This window comes from Myxine glutinosa, chromosome 3 (genome assembly GCF_964187855.1).
Source record: "Myxine glutinosa chromosome 3, kmMyxGlut1.1, whole genome shotgun sequence".
Classification (NCBI taxonomy): domain Eukaryota; kingdom Metazoa; phylum Chordata; class Myxini; order Myxiniformes; family Myxinidae; genus Myxine; species Myxine glutinosa.
The window spans coordinates 93,175,553-93,197,494 of NC_136263.1; the positions used below are offsets into that span (position 1 = coordinate 93,175,553).

Genomic DNA, 21,942 nt, shown 5'->3' on the forward strand with positions numbered 1-21,942 from the left:
GCTGCATCTAGGCATTGTGTAACATCGACGCGGCTTTTGTTTTAATTAAAACTTTTTGTACTTGTTTTTTTAATAAAAGGAAGAAACAGCCCGTCTCTGTCTCTGTCTCTCTCTCTCTCTCTCTCTCTCTCTCTCTCTCTCTCTCTCTCTCTCTCTCTCTCCCTCTCTCTCTCCAAATTTGTGGGGGGGGGGGGGGGGGGGGTTACAGCTCGACCCGGGGGTAAATGAGTGAACGGATCACCGCTGTAGCCCCAGAAAGCTTGCAACTCCAAAGCGTCATACAGATGGAGCATCTGTAAGATGGAGAACCTACAAGATGGGGCACCTGCAAGATGGATGACCTGCAAGATGGATAACCTGCAACATTGCGTGCCTGCAAGATGGCGTACCTCCAAGATGGAGCACCTCCAAGATGGAGCACCTGCCCATTATGATCGGCCTTTTTCCAACACCTCTGGAGTGGCTCACAAGTCCCCAAGTTCATCAAGGAAAACATATCGGAAAAGTGTTATGATGTAATGCGTTCACAAACATTCCTCCAGCAGTGAACATGGTGACGTGTTACATGGTGCATTCAGAAAGGAACACGGTTGGGAAGGACACGGATGCTCTGTCGCTCCCGGCTACTGGTTGTGCGAGGTTTGTCTCCTGGTCTGTCCATTTGGATCGCATTGGGATCACCAATAAAAAAAAAGAAAAAGAACAAAAAAAAGTCTCTCTCTCTCTCTCCCTCTCTCTCTCTCTCCCCCTCCCTCTCTCCCCCTCTCTCTCTCCCCTTCTCTCTCTCCCCCCCCCCTCTCTTTCCCTTTCTCAATTTTTCACTTAATTTAATCAAACGCTTAATTTGCTCTTGATGTGTTCATAGCTCTTGCGTGAGCATTTCCTTTAAAATTGTTTGTGGTTTCTGTTTGTGTCCTCACCTTTGGTTGGTAAAATTTTTATACTTGCTGATTTCTTTTGAATATCCTTTGTTCTTTTTTGGTGTGTTTATGATCCTTATACAATGTTTCTTTGAACTCGTTGCTTGGTTTAACACTGCTTTGTGGAATGGTTTTATACTTTTATAATAAAAGGATACAAAAGTCAAAAGTGTGTGTTTCTTTCTCTCTTTCTCTCTCTCTCTCTCTCTCTCTCTCTCTCTCTCTCTCTCTTTCTTTCTTTCTCTCTCTCTCTCTCTCTCTCTCTCTCTCTCTCTCTCTCTCTCTCTCTCTCTCTCTCTCTCTCTCTCTCTCTCTCTCTCTCTCTCACCAAAATGGCTCATCAAAACCATCCAGAAACATTTAATTGATTTTTTCTGGGGTGGTAAACACTGGCTCCGACCAGGCGTGCTCAGCCTTCCACGTAATGAGGGGGGTCAAGGGCTCGTTGATGTCAACAGCAGGCTCATGACTTTCCGCCTCCTTTTTGTGAAGAAGTTTCTTTACAGCCCCATGCATTGGGAGAGTTTAACCTTGTGTTTGCTAAAGCAAGCAGGTCGGCTGGGATATGGTCGCGAACTGTTTTTGCTTGATCTCCCAAAGATCGATGTCTCATCACTTCCGCTGTACATGCAGAGTGTGATCAAGGCCTGGCAGGCCTTGTCGTTGCGTCGTGAGGCCGGTTCCATTACCACCTCGACATTCCTCAACGAGCCAATCTTCTACAACCACCTTTTCTCAGCCATTCCTTCTTCCAGGACTTTTGTCCAGTACTTTGTGGGGTCAGATCTTCTCTCTGTCCATAATTTGTTGGACTTTCAAAGAGAAAGATGGAAGTCTGCTCACGAAATTTCTGCCAGCTCTGGTTTCAGATCCATTAGGATTATTGGCCAGATTTTTTTTGCTATCTCAAGAGCAGCAAATAATCTTGGAGTAGAGTTCAGGAGCCTGTTTGAGCCTGTGGGTTTGCTTGACCAATACGCTTTCCCTGTTTTGCTTTTGAATTTTAATGGAAAATTTGTACCCCTTAGCTCCATTGAGAAAGGGGCGTTGCATGAATGTTGTGTGCGCTTTATTTTTGCCGATTTTGTAAAAGGCCCTTTTGGAGTTCAGTGGAGAGAGCACCTGTCAGCTCCTTCACCTATTACTCCTGTGTGGCGCAGTCTATATGCACCCCCAATCTCCAAGCGTACGGGCGACCTGCAATGGAGACTTGCGCATTGGATTCTTCCTCATAACATTTTGTTGCACAAATTTTCAAATGACATTTCTGAAGTGTGCCCCTTTTGTGAAAGTCGCGAAACGATTTATCATGTATATGTTGGGTGCAGAAGACTTGTTCCTTTGTTTAAGTTCTTGCATGCCAATATTTTGAAAATGGGGCTTCCTTTTTCTTTTGTTGAATTTATTTGTGGTTATCCTATTTCTGCTGTGCATAAGTCTGAAACTGCTTTAGCGAACTTTTTGGTTGCTGAAGGCAAAATGGCAATCTACAAAACAAGGAAAAAGAAGGTGGAAGGTGGTGAATTTTCTTTTTGTAATATTTTGTTGACCTTGAAAGTCCTGATTAGTTCTCGGATACAGCTTGAGTACCTGTATTGTAGCAAGTACGGAAAAGAACAAGAATTTTCTGAGAGATGGTGTGTTAAAAATGTTATTTGTTCTGTGAGGAACGAAATGCTTAATTTTGCTTTTTGATGTATTCATAGCTCTTGCGTGAGCATGTCCTTAAAATTGTTTGTGTTTTTTTCGCAATTGTTTGTAAAATATTTTTGTACTTGCTGGTTTCGTTTAAATATCCTTTGCTCCTTTTTGTGTAGTAATGATCCTTATGCAAATGTTTCTTTAAACTGGTTGCTCTGTTTACAACTACTATGTGAAAGGTTTTTTTTATACTTTTATAATAAAAGAACACAAAAGTCAAAAAAAAAAAAAAAAAAAAAGTCTCTCTCTCTCTCTCTCTCTCTCTCTCTCTCTGTCGCAACAGCCAAGCTGGCAATATATCTCTCAAGAAGGGAGAAATTGAACGGTAAACCTGCCGGGGAATGCAATGTAATGTTGTTTTTCAATGCCCTCGTGTCAGCAAGACTTAAACTAGAGTTTTGTTTCTATAAGGATGCAAACAATCTTGATGAATTCACCAATACTTGGTGTCATGAAGGGTTGTGTGAGGTTCATGAGAACCAACTGGTAATATTTTTGTAGGTTGTATAAAGTTAATGGTTTATTTTGGCAAATTGTGTGCCGTGATACTTCTGTAACCTTTTCGTTTCATTGCTTTTTCATGTATTTATGATTGGTGTGAAGATATAAATACATTTTTTTGTATTATTTTGATAATAAAAGGACTTCAAAAGTCAAAAAAAAAGTCTCTGTCTGTCTCTGTTTCTGTTTCTGTCTCTCTCTCGATTTAATTGAAAAGTTCATGATGAAATTTTAAAAGTTCACGATGCGATCGGATCTGAAAGTTGAAAGTCCAGTAAACTCCATAAGAGGGCAGATGATAACTATAATTCGCCTCCTGGTGGTCTCCGCTGGGAGGGAGCAGGCGTGGTCGTTGCGCAAGTTTGTTTGTGAAGATGGAATTAGGCCGTAACAAGGTTTAAACAGCGACAGCCGAAGGGCGACATTGTTAGCGGTACCAGCACTAGTTAAGTAAGAGTCGCCAAGGTTGTGCTCGATACGCACTTTGAACTCGGTGTAGCAGGACTCGGGAGCCGCAAACGGCCCTCCCGTTGCAGCGGAAGACCGGGGATGCGGGACTACGAGAGGGAAGCTCTGCTCACCCCGAACGCTCCAGCTGCTGCTCACCGCGGAGACGGAACCGCACCGGGAGCTGCGGATCCTCTGCGCCGAACTGCGAATGGAGGTGCGACTTTCCCCCGTATATTGTACATGTCCGTGCCTGAACTGTACAAACGTGCACACGTGACGTCATCGTCAATAATGCAATGCGAAAGTTTAATCCGTGGCTTGTGTTGGAGTATGACATCATCACACTATACTTGTTTAGCCTTTACACGGTATGTGTTTCGACAACGCGTTATGTATTTTGACGTCACAATAACTATCATATCTTTTGATGTCACACGTTCAAGTTTTGACGTCACACTTTTTATAACGCTTGTTTTGACGTCGCACTAGACTATATAAACGAATGTTTTGACGTCATTATATGCTCGTTTTGACGTCATCCAAAATTTGGTTTTGACTTCATTATTTGTTTTTTTTGTTGTTGACGACACACCCTGTGCGTCACATTCACATAACTTTACATGAATAATGAATTGCACCAACTTTATGATGAATCTGAAAATAACGAATTTGCTCTGTGACTTCAAACTGCAATGACTGGTAGTAAAACCACCTGTTAATCTGCAAATCATTATTCAGTATAGTGAGTGCTGGTGGTCGTATGATGTTTGTTCTCCATTTTGAATTCGTTTTGCAGCTACTGCTAATCTGCCAGTACCTACAAATCATACTGCCTCCCAGGGAGAGCCTAGGCAATGTGCACCAACCTTAGACTTTGCAGCAACAACAAGCCGCTGCCCAGCATGCAGGTACATTGCACCATGAAGGACATATTCCTTTTGAATTGTTCCTTTTGATTTTTTTTTTGCTATTGTTAGAATTGCTCTGAAATGTTTGTGGTGATGACCAAACTTACTTCAGTACAAGTACCATGTTCCTAACAGTTTGTAGTTAACAAGAATGACCGCACTGTGGTCACAACCTGTGATAAAATCCGGTAACGGGCCGATTGGGAAACACACATTTAATGCACTCTTAAAAGATGACAGTACGATTGGGAAACACACATTTAATGCACTCTTAAAAGATGAACAATACGAATGGGAAACACACATTCAATGCACTATTAAAAGATGAACCGCATGATTGGGAACACACTCATTTAATGCACTATTAAAAGATGAACAGCATGATTGGGAACACACTCATTTAATGCACTCTTAAAAGATGAACAGCATGATTGGGAAACACACATTTAATACACTCTTAAAAGATGAGCAGCATGATTGGGAAACACATTTAATGCGCTATTAAAAGATGAACAGCATGATTGGGAAACACACATTTAATGCACTCTTAAAAGATGAACAGCATGATTGGGAAACACATTTAATGCACTATTAAAAGATGAACAGCATGATTGGGAAACACACATGTAATACACTCTTAAAAGATGAACAGCATGATTGGGAAACACATTTAATGCACTATTAAAAGATGAACAGCGTGATTGGCAAAGACGCATTTCATACGCGATTAAAAGATGAACAATGTGACTGGGAAACACGCATTTAATGCGCCATTAAAAGATGACAGTGTGATTGGGAAACAAATTTAATGCACTATTAAAAGAATAACTCAACACCTTCACCCATGTCACCACCACGTCTATATCAGAGCTAATTCGTCACGGATTGTTTGACCCCAATATGGGGCCGTTAACAATAATTATGCAACACTATTTTTAGGGAGGAGCAAACCTTGCATGATGACGGGCTTGAATAAACTTTTTAAACAATTCTTATTCAACATTGATTTTAACAGGGGACAGACATGGCTTTATATAATCTTATTCATTCACATGGGAACAACCGGACAGACTTGGCACAAGGTTATGGAGACAGATTTGAGAATGTAAGCTGAATCGTGATGTAATGTTTTTTCTTTTCATTGCCTGAAAAAACACGAACGTGAAAGGCAATAAACCAGGCATGTGTTCACTTATTAAGCAGCTATCTAGTGCTTGCCAAGCCAACCGTTCCTTATCAACGATTTTGAATGAAGTTATTGCTTGAATGCTTAAGCCCCTTAGCAGGCCCTCTACAAGAAGTTTGCTCACTGAACACACCCCTGACATTCATGAGGCCCGAGCCTAGATCTACAGTAATCTATATACCCCAGAGAAGATGACATGATCCTTCCTACCGCTCCTGAACGGAGTGGGTGTACTAGTTCCCTGAAAACAGACCCAGATGTCCGTGAGACTCATAATTGTTTTTTTTTGTTTTGTATACAAGATCGAGGCTCGTGTAAGAGCTAACATTAATGACAAAATAAACAAAAAACAAACGGACACATAAGACGAAATAAAGGGAGTTAGTGGGGCAACTTAGCATAACAATTGTGCATTTTGTGAGGAAAGCACCAAATTTGGTACACTCGTAGACTATCATATTATGAAAAGATCTGGATATTGGGCCATCTCAGATTCAAAGATTTGATTTTTGCAAGATTTCGATTCGATTGGGATCGAAGAGAACACCTTCTTCGTCTTCTGTACAGTGAAGTTGCCAGCCCTGAATTCTCTGGCTACATCTGGGTGCTTCATTGGGAGTGCAACCATGTCCCTCAGGTGAACAGGGGCCCACCTGGCATAGTGTGTGTGGTCTAAGGCATGGAACCATGGGACCAGTTCCGTCAGGGCATCAAGGTACATCGTGAATGAAGCCTGCCGCAGAGAACGCATGGAGATCAGTACCAACATCTCTAGTTCCAGCACAGTTGCCCAGTACTGAAAGTTGGGAATGTCTTCTCCTCTCTGGTGACACCAGTCTTCGAACTCAGGCAGGTCTTCTGCATCATCAGCATATGTCATACAGTGGCGTTCATACGCACGGTGTTGCAGGATGTGCAGTGCTGCTGCAGTGATTTGATGAGTTCTTCTTGTGCGGGTGACGTGGGCAGCTCGCAGGAAGGAGTCGGCCGTCCCTGGCGTTGCAATCTCAGCTTGCAAATCTGCAAAATCTGCAAATCTTGCAAAAATCAAATCTCTGAATTTGAGATGGCCCAATATCCAGATCTTTTCATAATATGATAGTCTACTAGTGTGCCAAATTTGGTGCTTTCCTCACAAAATGCACAATTGTTATGCTATATTTAGCTTAGCTGCCGGACTAAGTGGGAGACAAGATTGGGAGAGAGGAGGAAGCACAAAAGTACAACATTTGAGAGCAGGGACCTCGGGAGATCTGTGGGAGGTAGAGGGCTTGGGGGGAGGAGACGTGGGAAGGGGGGTGGGGGTGGGAGAGGTATAAAAACACATGGACACTGCTAGGACTTCCAGGAAAGAAGGCGGTATTTCAGAAAAGTGTATCTGGGGCGAATTAACAGGGGTAGAAAAGATCAAGGTTTTGGATGGGGGAAGATAAGAGATGGTGGTGAACAGCTGTTTTAAACACCTGGAGGGATGAATGGGATTGAAGACAATGAGGGAGTTTGTTCCAGAGGCAGGAGAAAAGAGGAATGAAAGAGTGAAGGTGAGCATAGGGTCTTGATTTTGGCAGGTTCACCAAAGAGGGTTGCAGGCAGATCTTGTGCGACCTGTAGGAGTACTTGGGGGACAGAGCACAGACAGGGATGGGGGAGCTAGGCAAGAGAGAAGAAGGTAGAAGACAGAAAGACCACCAACCTGCCTGCGGTGAGTAAGTGAAAGGCCCTCACAATCAGCTTCATCACGGGAGATTCCAACGATTCTGAAAGCTTTGGTTTCAACAGCGTGAAGCCAAGCGAGGTGTGAGGCAGGAGCACCAGCCCAGAGGGGAGGGCAGTATTCCATTGAGCTGCGGATGAAAGCCTTGTATGTGGTGAGGAGCTCAGGTGTGCCAAGGAAGGACCTCGCACGACGGAGAATGCCCAGTCAGTGACTGGCTTTGGAGGCCAGCTTGGAAATGTGTTTTTACCAGGAAAGATCATGGCAGATTGTGAGACCCAAGAGATTGAATGACAGAACTAATTGGAGAGGATTGTTGAGAAAGTAGATGGGAGGGTTGTCGAGTCGGTCTTTTCGGAGAGACATAGTAAGAGTGTGAGATTTGTCAGGATTGAAAGACATGTCCCACTTGTTTGACCAGTGTGTGATTTTGACCAGGTCTGCAGAGAGTGAGGAGGCTGTGGACTGCCTATCTGAGGGATGAGGAATGGAGCGGCAGAGAGTGGAGTCATCAGCAAAGAGATAGAGAGGACTTTCCAGAGAGTCGGAGAGATCATTGATGAAGACCAGAAAAAGCACAGGGCCCAGAATACTGCCTTGGGGTATTGAACCAAACCAAAGTATTGAACCAAACCATGAAGACCCTCGGAGATGAATTGTATAATACTTTCAACAGCAAGGATGATTGAGTTGAGTGGCAGGAATAGGCGAAAAATATATATTTTGTGTTGCATGATGTGACCACAGTGCGGTCGTTCTTGTTTATATTACCATATCTACCAAATGAAACGAGGGAAGGTTACCATTTCCTCTCTGCTCAAGGAACAGTCTGTTTATTGAACAAAAGTAAAATGACAACATTCAAAACCAAATAGTTATTTAACTATTTGGAAATTAATGGAGGTGTAAAATTGTAACAACTGATGCCAAATGTGGGATTTGTTGATACAATTGGTACCAACGATTTGATTTGCAAAAACGCGAATAAAATTAATGAAAACAAGAACACCCAACCCAACGGTCTTGAGAGAGAAAAGGCCATGGACGGGGTCTGCGAGCGGCAAATTTGATTGGTCAAAATGACTTAAAATGCCATAATATTTTGTCCTACTGCTAAACAGAAGGTATTTGAAAATGCCAATAAGGCGATTTGTGTTCCACAGTGTTCAAGTATATAATTCAATTGAAATAAAATAAACATTTGAAATGTTGTAGAAAACAAACTTTTTTGAGAAGTTTACAGCCGTTGGTGTTTGGGGAAACTTTTACACCACCTTATTTGACACGTTTTTTTTTTTTTTTTTTTTTTTTTTTTTTGTATACAAGATCGAGGCTCGTGAAAGAGCGAACATTAATCACACAGAAAGACAAACAGACACATAAAACAAATAACATCGGGAGCGGTAGACAAGATGGGGAGAGAGGGGGAAGGACACAAACACAACATTTGAGAGCAGGGACCGAGAGACATGGAGACATGGAGAGATCTGTGGGAGGGAGAGGGCTTTGGGGGGGAGGCATGTGAAGGGGGGGAGGCATGTGAAGGGGGGGGGGCGTGGGAGAGGTATAAACATATGGACACTGCCAGGATTTCCAGGAAATAAGTTGGAATTTCAATTCAAACAAGGTGGATCTGGGGTGAATTAGTGGGGGTAGAAAAGATCAAGGTTATGGATGGGGGAAGATAAGAGATGGTGGTGAACAGCTGTTTTAAAGACCTGGAGGGAGGAGAGGGATTGAAGGGAGTGTGGGAGTTTGTTCCACAGGCGGGAGAAAAGAGGAATGAAAGAGTGAAGGTGAGCAGAGAGCCGAGATTTCGGCAGTTTAACCATCAGAGGGTTGCTGGCAGATCTTGTGCGACCTGTAGGAATATTTGGGGGACAGAGCACAGAGAGAGCTGGGGGAGCAAGGCCGGAGAGGAGTCGGTAGAAGACAGAAAGACCACCTACCTGCCTGCGGTGAGTGAGTGAAAGGCCCTCAGAGATAGCTTCATCGCGGGAGATTCCAATGATTTTGAAAGCTTTGGATTCAACAGCGTGAAGCCGAGCCAGGTGTGAGGCAGGAGCACCAGCCCATAGGGGAGAACAGTATTCCATTGAGCTGCGGATGAAAGCCTTGTATGTGGTGAGGAGCTCAGGTGTGCCGAGGAAGGACTTCGCACGACGGAGGATGCCCAGTCGGCGACTGGCTTTGGAGGCCAGCTTGGAAATGTGGTTTTCCCAAGAAAGATCATGGCAGATAGTGAGACCCAAAAGCTTGAGTGACAGAACTTCTTGGAGAGGATTGTTGAGAAAGTAGATGGGAGGGTTGTCCAGTCGATCTTTTCGGAGAGACATAGTAAGAGAGTGAGATTTGGCAGGATTGAAAGACATGTTCCACTTGTTTGACCAGTCTGTGATTTTGTCCAGGTCTTCAGAGAGTGAGGAGGCTGCAGACTGCCGATCTGAGGGAAGAGGAATGGAGCGGCAGAGAGTGGAGTCATCAGCAAAGAGATAGAGAGGATTTTCCAGAGAGTCAGAGAGATCATTGATAAAGACCAGAAAAAGCACAGGGCCCAGCACACTTCCTTGGGGAACTCCAGCCTGAACAGGAAGGGGAGATGAGAGAAATCCATTCAGGGCCACACGTTGACTACGACCAGAGAGGAAGTCCGCAAGCCATGCATGGAGATTTCCATGGATACCATAGGAGGAGAGTTTGGTGAGCAGAGCTGGGTGCCAGACCGTATCAAAGGCCCTTGATATGTCAAGGGAGACAGCTCTGATTTCCTGTTTGGCATTGAGGACCTCCATCCATTGTTGAGACAGCAGAAGCAGCATGTCCAGAGTAGAGTGACCTGGTCTGAAACCAAATTGATGATCAGAGATCAAGCCATTGGAGAAGAGGAAAGATTTCATATCCGAAGCAATGATGGATTCCATGACTTTGCTGATAATTGGGAGCAGGCTGATTGGTCTGTAGTTGCAAGGATCTGTTTTTGCACCTTTTTTGTGTAAAGCGGTAATGTTAGCTGATTTCCAGGATGCTGGCAGATGACCTTGAGCAAAAGATAGGGTGAAAAGAACAGAGAGAGGGTGAGATAGAGCGGCAGAGCAGGATTTTAGGACCCGTGGGCTGATGCCGTCTGGTCCAGTTGCAGAATCAGAGTCGAGGTTTGACAAAAACTCCTCCACCTTGTCAGGAGAGAAGGACACAGAGTCCAGGAGCAGTTGGGTTCGACTGGGAAAGGTGGGAACAGAGAGAGATGGGTTTGGGACTAAGGATTTCGAGGCGAACACAGAGTTGAGGCATTCGGCTTTGTCACGTGCGATGTCAACTGTGTGGCCATTTGAGGTAAGGGAGGGGATGGAGGGGGAACAAACACCAGAAACGGATTTGACCAGACGCCACCAGGATTTGGAGGAAGGAGACAGGTTTGAGAGTTCATTCTTGAGTGAGGAGAGATAGTGCTTCCTGGCACTCCTGAGGGTAGACACACACTTGTTCCGAGCTTGGTGGAAGGAACTGAGATTTCCTTCAGTTGGATTAGCCTTCCAAGAGGCAAAGGCAAGTTGTTTCAGGGCAACTGCCTCACCACAAGATTCAGTGTACCATGGACGGGAGGAAGGGTAAGACAATTGAAGGCGAGATGGGATAAATCTGTGCATGAGAGAGATCAGTTTGCTTTGGAAGAATTCCCAGGAAGAATTGATGTCAGAGGCAGTGGAGATGGGAGACCAATCCAGACGATTAATGGCTGCTTGAAGACCGTCCCAGTCGGCCTGAGTGAAATGCCAGACTCGTCGACGCTGAGGAGGCTCTCTGAGAATGGCCAGAGAGATGTCCACTTTGACAAGCACATGATCAGAAGAACCGATTGGAGCAGAAGAAGAGCAGCAGACATTAGCAGGGAAGTTTGTCATAACCAAGTCTAGAAGAGAAGATACTCCATTGGCTGAGATCCGGGTCGGGAAATTGACAGATTGTGTCAATCCCAGTGAGTCACAGAAGTCCTTTGCTGAGGTGCCATGACTAGTGAGAGAGGAACCCACACCCAACCAGGTGGCATGATGACAGTTGAAGTCACCACATATGAGGAAGAGAGAGTTGGGATGAGTGGATAGAAGTTGGTCCATGTTGTCAGACATTGAAATGTAGATGGAGTCATCACTGTTTGGGGGACGGTACAGAACACATATGAACAAAAGGTGGGAGCGGAGAGGAAGCCGTAACCAGAGGTACTCCTGCGGGTGAGGAGGAAAGAGAGCAGTGCAAGGAGAGTGAGGAAGAGAGTTTTTGACAAAGATAGCCACCCCACCACCAGGCCGAGGCTCAGGTCTATCATACCGGAGGAGGGAGTAACCAGGAAGAGATATTAAGGAATCAGAGACATCTTGAAGGAGGAAAGTCTCTGTTAAGCAGATCAAGTCTGGATTGTCAGAAGCAACCTGTATGGAGAGATCAGTCAGGTTTGAGCGAAGGCCCCGGATGTTTGAGGTCCATACCGTTAATGAAGAGAGAGGGGGAGCATCGGGTACAGGACAGGGGAGGGGAGGAGTAGGGTAAGATGAAGGATGAGAGGGGGAGGTAGGGAGAGCAGTTGATAGTGTTTCAGATGTTGCAGAAGAGTTCCAAGAAAGGGAAGGATGAGGAGGATGAAAGGTTTGCTGGTGAAGGGATGCGGCACAGTGAGGGGTTGTTTGAGGGGGGGCAGAGGAAAGTAGAAGGTTTGGGGGGGTGGAGGTTTGAGATAGCAGGGAGACGAAGTGGGGAGGAGGCAGCTTGGAGGAGGAGGGGGGAGGAGAGAGAATTGGAGAGGAATGGTATGGGGGGAGAATTGAATGGGAGGGATTGGGAGGGAGTTTTGAAGGGGAGGAGTGAGGGGGGAGTTTAGGAGGGGAGGGGCAAGGGGGGAGTTTTGGAGGGAAGGGGAAAGGGGGGAGATCAGGAGTGGAGGGGCAAGGGGGGGGATTAGGAGGGGAGGGGCAAAGGGGAAGTTTAGGAGGGGAAGGGCAAGGGGGGAGTTCAGGAGTGGAGGGGCAAGGGGGGAGTTTAAGAGTGGTGGGGCAAGGGGGAAGTTTCGGAGTGTAGGTGCAAGGGGGGGGGATTTGGATGGGAGGGGCAAGAGGGGAGTTTAGAAAGTGGATGATTAATGAAAGACGAACATTGATAACAAATTGGGTTTGTTGTGATTTTCAAGTTAGCAATCCGGTTCAGGATGATGGAGGAGGGATGGAATGAATGTGAATTTAGACCATGTAGTGAGGGAGACGTATAAGATATTGAATTTCTTTTTTTTGAAGTGGAATGAGTTGGAGAGGAAATTGAGAAAAGCCTTTTAAATAGGAAGAAAAACAGCGTGTTGTAATATACCACTGAATAAAAAACAGAAGGGGAAAGGTTAAACATATTTAAAAATATTTAAACAGAACTATGAACAATCTTATATGCACAAAAATACCAACGGGGGGAGAGCCGAGAGGGACCACCACGAGTCACGTGAACAGGGCAAACGGTGGATGGCAAGGAGATAATGGGGGTGGGGCGAACAGCACACCTGGACAGAAAATACAGGATGAGACAACAGTACACGTGGAGAAAATAAAATAAATGTTTTTGTTTTTTTTTGGTTTTTTTGGGGGGGGGGGGGGGTGGGGATTTAGAACGTTAGACAGTATTATGTTCGGGGTAGAAGGGAAAAAACCAAGAGCCAAGCAAAACACACTTAAGTTAACAAAACACCGACGGGGGTACAACTACAAGGCCACACACGATGAGCAGAAAACGATTAATTAATTAATTACGAGTTACAGGAAATTCAAACCAAAACTAACTATAATCAAACAATATCACATGGACGATAAAATAACGAATTGAAATTTGACAATCTATCTGGGGAAATGGGGGAGAAACACGTGGTCGAAGAACGAATGAACGAATAAGAATGAATAAACGAATGAGCACAGAGAAGGTAGTCTTTTTTTTTTGTTTTTTTGAGTTGAGATTTACATAAGGAAGTAGGCTTTGGGGTGGAAAGACTGCGAAAACAGAGAACGAAAGTTATTGGATCACAAACGACAGGCGCTGAGAGAAAAACAAAGCCTCAAGGTTGTACAGTGTACACTGTACAAGACCTCGAGACGACACGAATTAACGCGATTTTCAATACAGGTATGAAAGATTTGCACCAAAAATCTTTGACGGGACAATATACGTACATACACCATAAAAGAAATACAGTTATAACGAAAATACAAATTGGAACAATGACTTAACTTCGATTTCGATGGAGAGCGTGGAGACCTGCGAAAAAACGAACCGTCGCCAGCAAGACCGGAAACGGAAGTCCATCATTAGTTATTCGTTACATTACATTACGGAAGTTACATTAGTTATTCGTGCCTGTTGTTTGTGTCCTTTATGACGTTGCTAAAAACAGTAAGTTTCCTGTTTGGAATTGAATTCAATTTTGTCTGACGGCCAAGCAGACAGAAAGAGAAAAAACAATCCATCCATGTCTGAAAGAAGTGGGTCAGTTTTGGCATTTTTAATATGAAATAGGTAATGCCCAGAAACAAATAAAACACTTTACAATTACCCTCTAGAATTACACTTTAGAATTACCCTTTACAATTACCCTTTAGAATTACACTTTAGAATTACCCTTTACAATTACCCTTTAGAATTACACTTTAGAATTACCCTTTACAATTACCCTTTAGAATTACCCTTTACAATTACCCTTTACAATTACCCTTTAGAATTACCCTTTACAATTACCCTTTACAATTACCCTCTAGAATTACACTTTAGAATTACCCTTTACAATTACCCTTTAGAATTACACTTTAGCATTTTCATACTACATTTTTGGATGTATATTGGGTGGCATTTTTAAAACATCCTGAAAAGTTTCCTTGTGATTTGTTTTTCAACGTTTGGATGAATGCTCAAAGGTTAAACGTTCTCCAAATTATTGTAGTGATGCCATTTTGTATTTGAAAAGAGAATTTCGAGGTTACATTATCATAGCAGTATTTCTGGTTTCAGATTAATGTCGTGTTGTTCATTTTCATTCATGAGATGCGCCCTGCGTTACACGCCAAGCTCCAAGATTACGTGGGCCATCAGATTCAAATAAGCCGAGTCCATGAAACTCAAACGCGAGGTTCGTGCGCTCAGCAGGCCTGCCTCAACTGGTTGGGAAATTCATAGATCTGAAGAACGCTGAAATTACATTTTTTGCCGTTTGTGTCCTGATAAGTTAGAACCGTGCTTAGTGTATATATGAGTGCGGTGTTTTAAACACCGTTTACTCGAATGATACAGATTGTCTTTTAGCCAGATTTATACAGAACAAACTGATCATGTTCTTAAAGACTTTAGAAATCAGGTGTATACAATTTGTTTTATCAACAAATGGTGAACTATATTGTGATTAATGGTCATTTTCTTCATAGGCCTCCATCTGCAGTCCAGGCACTGAAGGATTTACAGTTAGACTTGTCTTATTGGCATATTGAGTCATCGTACTGTTACGTGGTCCCCTCGGTGACTACCTGGTCTCGGTGACCCCCGGACCGTGAGAGGACCTTCGCCAGAAAGTAGTATTATATATGCGCTTTCGCAACGCAATCCCTGTGAATTCCACCCAAGAGAAACTGATGTTCAATGATATATTTCCAGGGTAAGGATATCATACAATTTCCAGGATACAATCACGGATATATTCCCCGAGCAATCAACAACAAACAACCATCAACAATTCCCAATCCACAATCAATTCCCTATATGATTAAGATGGCCATCTTATATATGTGTGTCCCCTTTTGGTACTCACGACCCCCTTTTGGTCTCTGCCCCTCACAATGTCTCTGGGCCCCTCCTGACCAAGATGATGGTCGGCGTCGCCGCACTCGGGCGGTTGAACGAACCCCGGGTGGACGTGTTTCCACCGGGCAGGTATCGTATCAGGCACCCCGGCTGCAGCCCCTCGTGGCCATGCGAAGCGGGTACGGTAATGCAAGCCCAAAAGCCCCACGCCGCTTGCAACGCGGGTTAGGCCCCAACGTGCGACCCGTACGCGTCTTTTTAGACGGTGCCGCGAACGGTGCCAGACGCGGGGTCGATGCATGGCCCCACGTCAACTTGACGTCTCCACCGGGTAGGTACACGTCCCGGTAACTCCTCTCGCCAGACGGGCTTCGGAACGCCGCTTTTCCACGCGGCGCAAGGTCGATCCCACCTTTCGTCGGAGCGGGGCGAGGAAGAAGAATACTCGTCGCTTTTCTTCCTCGTGTCTTTTCTTCTTCCGTTTCCGGTCACTTCCGTTTCCGGACACTTTTTCAGAAGGGCTCCTGACCCTCCAACCACAACAACCCTTAATCTACTACACATGGATAAGCAAAGACCTGAATGGTAATTCACATACATTCACATAAATATGTAACACTCCCCCCCTTCAAGAAAGAAAGTTCGAACCCAGCGAAAACTTTCTTTGCCGGCCAATTTGGAGAAACCAACCAGATAACTCAACCCCCCCCCCCCCCCCCCCCAGATTAACTCAATCTGGACAAAGCGTCCGCCACGACATTGTCCCGGCCCCGTACATGTTCAATTTCCAAGTTGAACCCCTGCAAAGCCAAACTCCATCTCATCAACCTCTGATTTTTATTTTTCATTCTTTGAATGAAGGTTAAGGGGTTGTGATCCGTAAAGACCTTTATGGGAAAGGACGTGATTCCTAAATACACCTCATAATGTTGAAGCCCTAGCAGGAGAGCCAGGGTCTCTTTCTCCACGGTGGCATAATTTGCCTGATGTTTATTGAACTTTTTGGAGTAGTAGCACACGGGGTGGTCCACCCCATCCTCATCTTCCTGTAACAAGACCGCTCCAGCCCCCACATCGCTTGCATCTACGGCCAACTTGAAAGGTGCCTGAAAGTCTGGAGCGGTTAGGACCGGAGAGCTCATTAGTATCGCTTTGACATGGGCAAAGGCCGCCTGACATTTGCCATCCCAAACGAATGGGGTCTCCTTTCTCAACAAACTCGTTAAAGGGGCTACCACATCCGAAAAATTCTTACAGAACCGCTGGTACCACCCCGCCATACCTAAGAATCTCATCAGCTCTTTCTTCCCCTTTGGGACTTGGAAGCGATCGATAGCTTCTACCTTGGCGGTCACTGGTTGTACTTGACCCTGCCCTACTACATGGCCGAGGAACACTACCTGTGCTCTTACAAATTCACTCTTGGCTAAGTTGATGGTCAGACCTGCCTCGGACATCGTCTGAAAAAATGCATGGATTTGCTTAATGTGGTCTTCCATGGTCATGGTGTGGATGATTACATCATCCAGATATGCCTCCACCCCCTCCAGGTCTGCAATGAGCCTATTAATCAGTCGTTGAAATGTAGCCGGCCCGTTCTTCAACCCAAAAGGGAGGACCTTGTACTGATATAACCCATTCGGAGTGACCAAAGCTGAGATTTCTTTGGCTCTATCGGTAAGAGGGATCTGCCAATACCCTTTCAGCAAGTCAAATTTGGTAACAAATTTAGCTGGGCCTATTCGATCAATACAGTCGTCAATCCTCGGGAGCGGATAGGAGTCGGTCTTGGTCACTGCATTCACCCGTTTTAAATCTGTACAACACCGGAAGCTGCCATCGGGTTTCGGAACCAACACACATGGGGAGCTCCATTCACTGTTGCTTGGTTCGATGATGTCATTGTCCAACATATATTGCATATCCTTCCGAAGGAATATATCCTTCCGAAGATACTCCATCTTCACCGGGTTCATCCGATAGGGGTGTTGTTTCACTGGAGTGGCCTCCCCCACCTCGATATCATGATATACTAAGTCCGTACGACCAGGTACATCTGTGAACAAATGTTTAAATTCGAACATTAGGCTGGACAGTTGTCCTTGCTGTTCCCTTGTTAAATGACCTAACTTCTCATCCAAATGACTCAACACTTCGGTGTTCGTCAATTTGGGGCAGGCCTGGTCATCCAAGTTATCAAACTTCACACCGGCGTTTCCGTCCATTTTCACCGGTACGACCGGTGAGACAGGAACTACGTCTTCCACCGTTTCCCTCTCATGATATTTCTTCAGTCGGTTGACATGACACAACTGTCGCTTTTTTCGTCGGTCGGGAGTGGTCACCACGTAGTCTGTCTCATTCACCCTCTCCTCCACTGCATAAGGACCGAAATATCTAGCCTGGAGGGGCTGACCTGGAACGGGCAGCAATACTAACACCCGGTCCTGAGGACTGAAATTCCTTATCTGCGAGGTCTTGTCATGTCTCTCCTTCATTTTCCCCTGGGCCCTTCTCAAGTTCCGTCGTGCCACCTCACACGCCTTTGCCAATCGGTGTTTCACTGTGGACACATACTCCACCATCGGTGTCCGGGACTCCTGTAGTAACCACTGTTCTTTCACCAATTTCAACGGTCCCCGCACTGCGTGTCCAAACACCAGTTCAAACGGACTGAATCCCAAGGAATCCTGCACGGACTCCCTCGCCGCAAACAACAATAGGGGTATCCCTTCATCCCAATCCTTGGCACATTCAAAACAATACGTTCGGATCATATTCTTTAAAGTCTGGTGAAACCTTTCCAGGGCCCCTTGGCTCTCGGGATGGTAGGCGCTGGATCTTACTTGTTCCACCCCCAACAGGTGTACCACTTGCTGGAACAGTGTGGACATGAAATTGGACCCCTGATCCGATTGGATGATCTTAGGTAGACCAACCCAAGTGAAAAATTTAATCAAGGCCTTTGCAATAACTGCCGCCGTTATTTTCCTCAGAGGCACTGCCTCGGGGAACCTGGTGGACGCGCACATGATGGTCAGTAAGTATTGATGTCCAGCTTTGGTTTTGGGTAAAGGGCCCACACAGTCCACAATGACTCGGCTGAATGGCTCTTCAAAAGCTGGAATTGGCTTTAACGGGGCGGGCGGGATTTTTTGATTCGGCTTTCCCACCAGCTGACAAGAATGGCAGGACTTGCAGAACTCCGCCACATCCCGTCGCAGTCCCGGCCAGAAAAAATGTACCAATATCCTGTCACAGGTCTTGTTCACTCCCAGGTGCCCGGCCCAAGGGGTCTCATGTGCCAAACTCAAGATCTCCTTCCGGTACAGCGGTGGCACCACAATCTGATAGTGAACTTTCCACTCATCGTCTGCGGGCACCTCCGGGGGCCTCCATTTCCTCATTAGGGTTTCCCCCTTCATGAAATACCCCACAGGTATCTTCGTAGCCTCTTCTTCTGTAACGGCTTTCTCAATTAACCTCTGGATCTCCGAGTCTTCGTGTTGTTCTTCCACTAGTCTCCTTCGGACCAGCGCGGTTTGCTCCACTTCGTTCTCCGCGGTCTCCGACGGACACTCCACGTCCCCTTGCGTTCCAGACGCTACCATTTCTCGAAATTCCTGGGAATCCCTCCCCTGGTTATTTCCCTTTTCCGAGTTGTCTTCCCGTACCTCTAAGGGTTCCAACTCCCCCTCTCTTTCTTCCTCCTTCTCTTCCGCGTGTTTTCTACCCATAGCCCGAGTCACTGCACAGGATGGAAAGATACCCGGAATCTCCATCTCTAACCGAGTGGTGTTATTTTTCTTACTGGGCTTGTCCACCATTATTGGATTACCCGAAACTCGCCCCCCGGCCAAATCATTCCCGATAATAAAAGAGATTCCCTCCACAGGAAGGGTGGCTTGTAAGCCTACAGTGACCGGCCCGGATACCAACTCAGAACTCAACTGGATGACATGAAGCGGAGCTTTAACATAGCCCCCGACCCCCTGTAAAAGCACACTAACCCCAGTTGCCGTCTTCTCCGACAATGGCAAAATGCCCTCCAGCATCAACGATTGGTGGGCTCCTGTGTCCCTCAATACCCTAACTGGCTTCTGGTTACTCGGGTCGCCATCCAGCGACACGAACCCCTCTGAAATGAAATGTTTGTAGCCCTCCTGAACAAGGTTCTCCCGGGACGCCGTACCTTTGACAGGGGAATCTTCCCCCAGCTCTGCTCTCCAAGAATGATTTCTCACACTTGCCAGTGCATTCGGAGTCGCACTAGACTGATTCCGTTCCGGGTTCTCCCTTTTCCGGGGGTAACATTGGGACATCAAGTGTCCAGTTTTATGGTAAAAAGCACAAGTAGGCCCGGGGGAGAACCTCGGGGTCGGCCTTGAGCCCCCCGAAAAATAAGTTTGTCTTGGGCCCGTAGCCCTCGGATTTCTAACAGTTGGGGTATCATAGTTGTCCCCATAATCATCTCGAGGCCGCCGCCATGTAAGGTCGTTCTCCGCACCGGGTGTTCCATAACTCCCCTGCTGAAGTCTAGGCGAGGAGTTAGGTTTGTGGACCCCTATTCGGTGGGTTAAGGCATAATCATCTGCCATGGTGGCTGCGTCCCACAACTTTGGTACTTTCTTTTCCTGCAGGTACACTTTGATGTCCTCGTGGACACACTGCTGGAATTCCTCCACCAGGATCAAGTCCCGCAATGTTTCGAAGTCTTTCCCGACTCCTTTTGACTCACACCACCGATCAAACATGTTTTCTTTCACTCTGGCAAACTCCACATGGGTCTCACTCTCCCTCTTCCTGGCATTCCTGAATTTTTGCCTGTAAGCTTCCGGAACCAACTCATAGGCTTTGAGGATGTGCTTCTTCAGTACCTCATAATCTGCACATTGGTCCATTGGTAGCGCCGAATAAATTTCCTGAGCTTTCCCCACCAGCACACTTTGCACGAGTATGGTCCAGGCCTCCTCCGGCCAGTTTAATTGTCGAGCCACTTTCTCAAAGTGTGGAAAAAATTTCGCGACTTCCTTTTCACTGAACGGTGGAACCAGCCTCACATGTCTGCCCACATCCCAGGTTTTCTGGTTAGGTGTCGACCCCGTCAGCAAGGGTGGTGCCTCTCCCCGTTCTCTCATTAACTCCAGCTCCTTGAATTTGATTTCTTGCTGAAGCTCCATGTCACGTTCCTTTAATTCCATTTCCGCTTTTCTCTCCTCTGCTTCGAGGTCCCTTGCAGCTCTCCTCTCCTCTGCTTTTCTCCCTTCTAACCTTTCCTGGAGTTCTCGTTCCACTCTCCTTTCCTCTGCTTGTTTCTCTTCTCTCCTCGCTTCTGCTTTCCTTTCTTCTTCTTTTAACCTTTCCTGGAGTTCTCGTTCCACTCTCCTCTCCTCTGCTTGTTTCTCTTCTCTCCTCTCTTCTGCTTTCCTTTCCTCTTCTGATCTTTCCTTTTCTGCTTTCCTTTCTTCTTCTGCTCTTTCCTTTTCTGCTTTCCTTTCTTCTTCTTTGATCCGTTCCTGGCTCCGTAATTGCAACTCCAGTTTCCAGAGCTCAACGTCTTCTGGTTCTTCGGGTAGCCACTCCCAGGCTAACTCGTCCCATGTTCCTAATCCCACCATAGATTGTATCACCGTGGCCTGCAACTCTGCCTTCCTCAAATTAGTTCGGACCTCCAAGTTAAAATGTTTGGCCTACTTCAAGAGGTCCGACTTTAGTAACGCTCGGAACTGTGCCTCACTCGGTGTTACCGCAAAGTTCTGTGCCACAAACGCCATGGTGACTATCGTTAACACCTGTTAACCTTCACCCAAGACTTTACCCCAATTTCCCCAAAAATTTACCAATTAATACTTAATTAATAAATTTTAATTAATAAAAATATTATTTTATTATTTTATACAAATACACTTTTAGATCCCGGACGTAGACCCAATTTGCTTTATTTGGTGGATAAATGAACTTGCTTGTTTTAGCTGTCAATGATTAATACCATACCCAAAGTAGACATCAGTGTAAGATTTTACCCCATAAAGTGACCAACAGGCAGGGTAGGTGACATCATCCAAACTCGTTCATTTTTGCTTCTTTTCCATATTCCAGTAAAAGTTGACCTTGTATATTTTTCATGAAAAAAAATGGACACCAGCATGAAGAATCACATAAACTTTGGTGCTGTTCCCATAGAGTCCACTCGGTGTCGCAGCTTAGCTGTGCCTGAAACCCCATTAGGATTCTGGGATAGCCCGAACATTACCTTTCCAACCATAGAACAACCTAAATAGCCCTGTTCTCCCGAGAAAAAAAATCTTCCTAACCTCAAACACGTTTTGGAACAAATAAAACACAATAACAAAAACTAATTTGCTCCAACTTTAAATGTTGATTAAAAAAAACTTCATCTTGGAGGTTTTATCATTTCCAAATGTTTAATCAAATACTGGGATTTCGGCAAAATATTCATCTGAAGTACAATAACAGACAAAGGCACTAAAACGGATGTTTTCAATCCATTACACACCGATTACTGGTCATGCGAAAGAAAGAAATTCGAGTTCAAAGAAGTTTTAATTTTTTTTAGAAAATGAAGAATACTCGGATATATTTGAGCTGTGTTATTGTATCCATTGCTGATTTACAAGTAAATGTTGAAAAAAAAAAATGCTTAATTGTAACCGTTTTGACAAATGTCTTGTTCTTTGAGTAGTGATAAAGTTGTATGGTTGTGTCGGTTTTTTTGTTTTTTGTCAAATA

The 21,942-nt window shown here is 45.2% G+C and overlaps 1 protein-coding gene across 2 annotated transcripts in view; it reads left to right on the top strand.

The window, feature by feature from the left end:
• Positions 1 to 3,443: 3,443 nt before the first annotated feature.
• Positions 3,444 to 21,942, top strand: part of LOC144891341 (uncharacterized) — an 86,202-nt gene continuing 67,703 nt past the window's right edge. For both annotated transcript variants that reach the window (XM_078774285.1, XM_078774286.1), the window contains exons 1-2: positions 3,444 to 3,786; positions 4,369 to 4,480. In XM_078774285.1, coding sequence (XP_078630411.1) covers positions 3,672 to 3,786; positions 4,369 to 4,480 — 227 coding nt within the window. In that variant the 5' untranslated portion in view covers positions 3,444 to 3,671. The remainder of the gene's footprint in view (positions 3,787 to 4,368; positions 4,481 to 21,942) is intronic.